Raw genomic sequence first — 8938 nt, 5'->3', positions numbered from 1 at the left:
ATCCCTTTGCTTCCCACATTGACATTTCCCACACCTTTGAACCAAGCCTGTTCTGGCTTGAAAGGCCAACCAACTTCAGGTTTTGTTTTTTTTTTATGAAAAGCGTAAAAAGAAAAGTGAACCTGACAGATTCCTCTGGGACCAAATTACATTTTTAAAAATGTATTGGGAAAAAGGAGAAATAGGTTCTCACATATTCCTTTCCTGTGCACAGGAGTGTCGTTAGTGAGCCAGCATCAGCAGAACTTGCACTTGGAAGGTTGGAGTTAATCCTGCCCTCCCTTCCACACAGTTTTATGTTTCCCCATAGCCTTGGTCAGTCTTTCCTTCTGTGTGTTTGTTCCAGAATCTGCCTTTACAGCTAAGCTCTGCAGCGTCCAAGGTGCTGGACAGGTTGTCTTGCACGCAGTAGGTGCTCAGTAAATTTATTGCGTTGAACATGAAATGTTTCTCCGGCAGGGAGCGGTGACAGGTGTGGCGATGTCATCACAGTCACCAGTTGGGGGTGTGAATAGTAGGCACACTGCTGCCTCGCTACCAGGCCTCTCTCTGTAATGGCTCTGCTTTAGTTCAGAAAAGCAATCCGTTTCCTGGGTCAGGATGGCAAGCTTTCCTTCTTAGGTTTGTGGGGGCTGAGAGGGCCCAGGTGTCAGCTCATGCAACAGCTTTCCCCCCATGTGTCTCCCTCTAGGCTCTGTCTCGTAGGGAGGAGTCCTGACGCCTCACACTGCATTTCTCAGTGTCTCCAAGTCTAGGAGAGGCCAGGAGCTGACTCATCTGGACGCAGGGTTGCCCTGCAGAGGAGAATGCTGACAGCGGGGAGCGGAGGAAATGGAGCTCTCTCGTTTCAGTGCGGGTGCACCCTACTGCCATCCTCGGAAGTCTGTGACATGCCATCATCAAATGATACAGTCTTTTTCTCAAGACCTTTTTCTTTGAGTAAAAAAAGAGTCGGGAAGATGACTTGCACTTTTTCTGTGCCCTCCTAGCATTCAGCACATGTTCATTGATGGCAGATGATTCTGACATCTCAGATTTAGTGGGGAACAATTTTTCCTTGATTGGTGACTCTTAAAACTGGAAGCTAAGTGGGAAGGCACCATGCGAGAGTATGGATTACAAAGACAAATAAGACGTGGTATACATAAATTAATTGTTTACAAGAGATCATTGTGAATAACAAATAGTGTTATCATTGTAAATTGTCAATTTTGGTTTGATATGTAATCTTTCATACTAGAAACTATGGGGTTTGGTGTTGTTATTGAAAGGGGGAGAGTATGGCTCCAGGTTTGAACATAAAGGACTCAAAGTGCAACAACTCCAGGAATCTTGACACTACAGAAAAGTGGGGGGGAAAGCCTTCACATACCTTAAAATGAATTACTGGTTAACTACTATTAATATGCCATGGGCCCAGAGACCAGCATATAACACTGCAAGATCAATAAGGGTATTTATCATGTGTTGGGTATATTGATCTCTCATGAAGGAGTGAGTCATATTTCACGCTGCATACGTTAGCACAAAAAAAGTAGCAGAGCAATTGGGAAGCCTTACCAAAGTACTGAACTATGGAATGGAAGGTAAATGTACGGAACCACAACTATGAGCATTGGAATGAGATGGGATTGAGTCTGCAAGCGTCATCTCTGCAAATGTCTCTACTGCAGATGCTGTAGGTACATGCTTCTCCAGTTCCTTTCCCAGCTGTGGGATCCAGTCCCACCCATCTTTGTTCCAGATAGCACCCATTAGGACTACACGGAATATATAGCAACACTTAAAACTTCTAACTTCATGCTTTCATTGGCATCCTGGCAGGTGTTGATAATTCCTGCAAGGGACCACTGGTTAAGAGAGCTACTACATTCTCTCGGGAACAGTGCTTTGTGCTTCCTATGATTATTAATACTGTTAAGTGCTAACCTTGGCCAGTTTTTATGTTAGAAAAATAAAGAGTGAGATTCAGGTTATAGTCAGTAATATTGTATTAACTTTGTACAGTGACAGATAGTTATTAGACTTATTGTGGTGATCACATTGTAAGGTATATAAATGTCTAATCACTATGTTATACACCTGAAACTAATATAATATTGTACCAGTATATCCACTACAATTTTTGAAAAAGAATATTTTTTTGTTAATCCTCATCTGCAGATATATTTCCATTGATTTTTAGAGAGAGTGGAAGGAAGGGGGAGAGACAGAGAGAGAGAAACATGACACAATTGGTTGCCTCCCTGCACACACCCTAGTGGGCCGGGGATGGAGCCTGTAACGGAACCTGGAACCCTTCAGTCTTAGGGCCAACACTCTATCCACTGAGCCAACCAGGTGTTTGCTGTGGTCTTTATACTTAGTCATACTGGCTGTGCAGGTAAAATATCCCTGTCACAGTGTGCATTGGGCATGGCGTTGGGCAAGAGAAACTGGTCACAGTGAGGGGCCTGGTATGGATGGTGATTCAGCACAGGTTTATAGAACTAGCTGTGAGTTTTTACTGTGTTTTTTTCTGTGATTCAGAAAATGGTTAATAGGCTATTAAGAGTTTGTACATGAGCCCTAGCCTGGTTGCTCTGGTTGGAGCATCATTCTGTACACTAAAAGGTTGTGGATTCAATTCCCAGTCAAGGCACATACCTAGGTTTGGGTTCTATCCCAGGTTGGGCATGTACTAAAAGAAAAAAAAAAGGAGTTTGTATGTGGAAAACCACTTTCTGATGATATACATATTTCAAATTTTGTATGGTTAGTTTATGTATTTTGTAGCTTATGAGTTGGAAATCTTACTTTCTGATTTATCTCAAATTAATAGTGACACTTAGCCTCACTTACCAGCTTTGATGACATCCGATGTGGAAGAGATGCCTCTAGTTACTGTTTTGGGAATTTGCTATAGCGGAGGTTGGAGAGATGGCCGTGCACTGATTGTCCTGAGAATTTCTTTCCATTAGCTTCTTCTACCTGCCTACATATCCCAAACCTCTATATATTAAAAATGAACAACATCTTATTACTCTCTGGAGCTTCTACTTTTTAAAATCACATTTATTTTGACATTAGGCTACTTGAAAAATCATTATTTATTGATCCCTTTTGCAACTATTTACCACCTTGTGGCCGGCAGTGTGCTAGGCACAGGGGTGCACAGATGAGCTAACAGGCATGGTGCCTCTTGCTGCATCTTCCATTCTGGTGAGACAGAAGCACCATCGCTCCGTTTCTTCATTGCTCACTTGCTCCCCGCCCTCTTGCTCCTTCTACGCTAAAAACCTAACCCTCTGTTGGTCTTTTCCAGAACTAGTTTTGCTTGAACTCTTAGCAGCAGCGGACAGGTCAGCCTTCTTCCTCCACAACCCATGTCAACTTTGGCCTCTGTGACATTGCGTTTCTCCTCAGTTCTCCCTGACTTCAGCCTTGACTCTCCCCTCAGAACATGCTTTTCTGTAACAGCTCCCTCCTGCTCTCCCAGAGGCAGCCAGCATGGCCCAGTGGTGACTCCTGAACCTCAGCCTCTCCCATGAGTGCAGGTGTCAAGTCCTCACTCTCGCCCATTGCTCCCACTTGTGTACCCCTCTGGCACCTTGATTAAGCAGAACTTGCCACCTCCCTCTCCTCTGACATCTGCTTTGCATTTCTTTGCCTTATCCTGCAACGTAATTTCTGATGTCCCATCTGTCCTCCCGTTTTATTGCGTTTTGTCTCCTTCATGTTTCTGGCCCAGGTCCCCTCTCTTATATTTGAGTCTTCTAGGTCTCTCCCTGACGCCTGCAGTGGCTCCCTAGTGGCTCTCCAGCCTCTGGTTTCCCTTCCCTTCCCTTGCCTTACAAATTGCCATCAGATAAATCAGCCCCAAGCACAGCTCTCGCTCTCTCCCTCTCCACTCCTTGCTCAGAAATCCTCAGTGGTTCCTGCCACACCATGATGAAAGGCCTGCCAGAAAATTGGACGGAGGCTTTCCCTCACCTTGCACCAGTCCACCGTCAGACTGGACTTCTCTTTCCCTTTTGCACTGAGTTCTTCACCCCCTGTTCATCAACCCCAAATTTGCCTTCCACTTTCCTGCTTCCTTTTCTTTGTCCCTACAGCCCTTTTCTCATTTTTTAAAGCCTGTTTTCTGCTTCTCTTTTAAAGTGCAACTCAGATGCAGTTTTTCTTTTTTTCCCCCATTTAAAAATTTAAAATTTTATTTTTTTAGTTACAGTTTACATTCAGTATTATTCTTTATTAGTTTCAGATGTATAGCAAAGTGGTTAGAAAATCATGTACTTTACAGAGTGGTCTTCCCGCTGCTTCAAGCACCCACCTGGCCCCATACATATTTATCTCGATTATTGACGGCATTCCCTATGCTGTAATTTACATCTCTGTGGCTTTTCTATAACTACCAATTTGTGCTGATTAATCCCTTCACATTTTTCACCCAGCCCTAACCCTTCTCCCCTCTGATAGCTGTCAGTCCATCTCTGTGGCTTTTCTATAACTACCAATTTGTGCTGCTTAATCCCTTCATATTTCCTCTTAGACTGCAGACTCCTATTGGGTAGACGCATCCTGACACCTTGCAGCCTTTTCAGGCATCTGGACCAACTCTTTGAACATAGGAGCCCAGCCCTTTTCTCATTTTTTAAAGCCTGTTTTCTGCTTCTCTTTTAAAGTGCAACTCAGATGCAGTTTTTCTTTTTTTCCCCCATTTAAAAATTTAAAATTTTATTTTTTTAGTTACAGTTTACATTCAGTATTATTCTTTATTAGTTTCAGATGTATAGCAAAGTGGTTAGAAAATCATGTACTTTACAGAGTGGTCTTCCCGCTGCTTCAAGCACCCACCTGGCCCCATACATATTTATCTCGATTATTGACGGCATTCCCTATGCTGTAATTTACATCTCTGTGGCTTTTCTATAACTACCAATTTGTGCTGATTAATCCCTTCACATTTTTCACCCAGCCCTAACCCTTCTCCCCTCTGATAGCTGTCAGTCTGTTCTCTGTATCTATGAGTCTGTTTCTATTTTGATTGCTTGTTTTGTTCATCCAATTACACATATAAGTATTTGTCTTTCTCTGTTGGACTTATGTAACTTAGCAAAATACCCTTCAGATGCAGTTTTTTCCTGAGGATTTCTCTGTAATTCCTTTCTAGGCTGCAAGTCATTGTTATAGCCTTTGAATTTTTGTGAAAGTTTGTGGGTGTTATTATATGATAATCCTTGTTGTTATTTTAACCCCAACATATATTTCCTTCTAGATTGCAGACTCCTGTTGGGTAGGAGCATCCTGACACCTTGCAGCCTTTTCAGGCATCTGGACCAACTCTTTGAACATAGGAGCCCCTTTAGTTGTTTATTGGAATTGACAGTATAAAGTGTAGACCCATGACTGGCAAACTATAGCCCATGGGCCCACTATCTGTTTGAGAATAAAGTTTTATTGCAGCAACCTGTCTGTTCTGCAACTGAATGCCCACAAAGCTTGAAATAGTTACTAACTGACCTTTTTACAGAAGAAGTTTGTCTATTCCTGGTCTAAATCATTGTCCAGACTGCTGAAGGATAGGGTATCAGCTGTGGAAGGAAGTGAAGGAAACAATGTTTGCTTAAACTTTTAACTTTTTGCTTTGACTTTTTGACATATCTATGTGGCCACCATAGTTAGGGCACTGGGATTTTTTTTATTACCTTGTTTAAAATGAAGTATAATTACTTTTGTAATAATGTTGTAGACGGCCGAGTTAACTAGATTTTATCTCTAATTTTTTGACATTAGGATAAAAAGTTACTGGTCAGGCTTTATCTAATTAAAATGACCCTTAAAATGTGTTTTGTATTCTTAGTAAAAGAAATCTGCAAGAATCTGTCATCCGCGCCACCAGAATTATGTCAACCCTGAGAACCCTCCTTTATTTTGGCTGCCTGTTCAGGTGCCTTTTTCTGCAGCTCTGAGATCTGAGGAGGATGGCTATGCATTGCCAAGCTTTAGAGGTCAAGTTTTGTGAACTTCCAGATTAATACCATGTTGCTTTTTGCTTTTTTCTTTTTTTTCTTTCTAGACGGGCGTATGGTCATCCAGGATATTCCTGCTGTCACCAGCAGAGGGCACGTGGAGAACGCACCTGACCTGGTTTCAGACTCCACCTACTACAGCAGCTTTTATCAGCCATCTCTGTTTCCGTACTACAACAATCTGTACAACTATCCGCAGTACCCCGTGGCCTTGACTGCTGATTCCCCTTCTGGGGACATGGGAAACCCTCTTGGGGGATCCCCGGTGAAGAACAGCCTTCGCAGCCTCCCAGCTCCTTATGTGCCTGGTCAGGCAGGAAACCAGTGGCAGGTAAGATGTTACCCAGAGAGTGAACTGGATACGTGAAAACCCCACACACACAGACACACACATGGCCAACACTTCTCATAGGTATAGACACATTATACGAAAGATGTAAAGAATTTTCCTCTCTGCACATCAGATTATTTAACCTCAGACATTGTCTGCAAGGAACTGTAAAGAAATATGCATATATTTGTGTCTTCATTTTCTCATTTTCTAATGTCATTTTGCATAAATACCCAGTTGGCCATAGTCAGATTCAAAAGTAGCTTACTATATTATGCCCCACCTCCCCCTGCCTTGCCCCCGTTTTCTTTGAGCAGCATAGGAAATGTTGGGTGCGTCTTCTGGATGGCAGTACTCTTCCTGATGAACTTTACCCTGGGAGTGAGGCGTGTCCAAATCTGTATGTATGTTCGAATGGAAGAAAGGTAAGAAGAGGAATTAGGTCACTGCTGTGCTGGGCCAATGTGGGTTTGTTTTTAGCTGGGAATAGAGGCCAGTCTTTCATACTCTGAAATATTTAAAACAGTGTGCAATTTAAAAATAGTGTGCAATTAAGAGTTTTTTAATATTTGGGGGAAAACAAAGCGTTTTCATGATCAGGGAAGGAGCGTTTATCAGAGCTGTTCTTTTCCCTCCGTTTTGACCATTCCATCGTGCCACTATATTAGAAACAGTTTCAAGGCACTGAAAGCATTTTCAGGTGGGATTACCACATGGTGGGAATGTGTATAGACATGAGCTCTTGGACTCAACACCTCCCAGCCCCCTCTAGCCGTAAGCTGTTATGATTCTGTGATAAATGTTCTCGTTTTGAATGCATTTACTGTATGTAAATTTTCTCAGCTGGGCATGGATTCCAAGACAATGCAATTTACACATTTAGGTGTTTAGGGCAAATCTTTACCTTCTATGTCAACTTTATAAAAATGTGCATTGAATTTTTTTGAGCAACTCTATTCTATTCTATTTTTCTTTTTTTAGGTGTTGGGAAATTGTTAATATTCAAGTCACCCCACTTTTTGGTTTCTCTCACTATTCCTAGGGATCTGACTTTTTGGCATATTAATATGTCAGCTTTAATACCCTGGGCTACCCATTTTCATACATTTTATTTTTAGAATCATACTTTTTAGAAAGGGAACTTAGAACATTGGTGTTAAAATTGAGGGGTAGTATGAGTATCAAAGGAAAAGCAGTGATTTATGGATCTTTAAGCTGGGCCCCTACAGGCCTTTCAAAGTGCCATTTGGATTTTATGATTTGAGGCAGGTTCTAGGTTGATTTCTACTAAAGACTCTCCACCCTGAAAGGAGAAAGACTTCTCTTGTAGTTACAAAAACAAAACAGTTTATCCTGCAGATTCCCCAGAAGAGTTTCCTGGTTTTCTGGCTGCTTCCAGGCTTTAAGGATAAAGTATGGAGGGTCTCAACCTGCTGGCTTAAGAGAAAAAGGATGAGAAAGAAAAATCTTAGGTGTTTTCTTAAAGAGAGACAGCTCATGGTCAGCTTTACAGAAGAGTCAGAAATCTCCTAAATTAATTTACCCTCTACTTTGGCAGTCTTTCAGGCATATGATGCCTGACACACTAATGTTTATTCTTACTCCACCTGGAAAACCTGGGAAGGGTATGGCAGAGGTCTTGGACTTCCTTGGTGATCCCTTACAAAGGTGCTGTCTTAGGGATAGCTAGAAGATGGGGCTCTCTTGCATGGCAGTGTTGCCTGGACTTGGAGGACTGTCTCAGCCACTGTGCGAGGCAAGATTCCCCTGAGGACAAGTCCTTGTACCCTTGCTAGAACAGTCTGCTGGGTCAGAATCCCAAGGCTCTTTCTTGTTTGTGCCTGCACTCGGAAAGCTGCTTTAATGGCTTTAGGTCTGTTTCCAGCCTGTGGAGATTTGTGGCCCAATCATAGATTCCTGTCCTGTTGGGAAACAGGAATAACATTTGTGACACTGGTACAAACTCACGATGAATAGCTGGTTCCCCCGACCAGCGGCTCAATTTCACTTCTACATTTAATTGCCTGCAAAAGCTGTTTATTGCCTTATGCACTCCTCCACGGCAACATTATCTCTTAAATAAACATGTGGTACCAGGTTGACAAGGGAGAGGTGCATATCAAGTGAGTAGAAATAAATATGGGAGGACTCAGAGCTGTACCTGAACATCCTTTCCACCCCTGTGGCAGGCACCTTCTTGATTGCTTTTCAGAAGCTTGTGCCACATTCAGACCACAGTCAGGGTGTGGTCAAATGGCCACACAGGTGATTTCCTTCCTTTCGTGGTTACTTTGGGCCCCGTCTGAAATGTCTCATGATATACTTGTCCCTTTATGATCAGGCACCTCACTGGAATGCATTCACTCATTAAATAAACATGCATGGAGGTCCTACTGTGTGCTAGGGAATCTACCGCTGAACCAAGCAGACAAAAATGAAAAGCTGGTCTTGGGGGAAGGCTGCTATTATTACCTGGGAAACAAGAAGGGGAGTTGGGGACAGTTTAAAGTAGCCTGGGTTTGAAACTGAGATAGAGGCAGGAAGGAAATTCTGTTCTGGCACCTGTAGCTTGGAACACAGAGAAATGTGCCCCCTT

General features: G+C 42.6%; 1 protein-coding gene across 1 annotated transcript in view; it reads left to right on the top strand.

The window, feature by feature from the left end:
• The first annotated feature begins 2435 nt into the window (after positions 1-2435).
• The window catches only part of DMRT1 (doublesex and mab-3 related transcription factor 1), a 61510-nt gene continuing 55007 nt past the window's right edge, over positions 2436-8938 (top strand). Inside the window, exons 1-2 of the mRNA XM_014546323.1 lie at positions 2436-2495; positions 6059-6342. Coding sequence (XP_014401809.1) covers positions 2459-2495; positions 6059-6342 — 321 coding nt within the window. The 5' untranslated portion in view covers positions 2436-2458. The remainder of the gene's footprint in view (positions 2496-6058; positions 6343-8938) is intronic.

Source organism: Myotis brandtii, unplaced genomic scaffold, assembly GCF_000412655.1.
Source record: "Myotis brandtii unplaced genomic scaffold, ASM41265v1 scaffold44, whole genome shotgun sequence".
NCBI classification, from domain to species: Eukaryota; Metazoa; Chordata; class Mammalia; order Chiroptera; family Vespertilionidae; genus Myotis; species Myotis brandtii.
The sequence above is the reverse complement of the archived record's forward strand: the minus strand, read 5'-3'. Positions and strand labels throughout refer to the sequence as shown.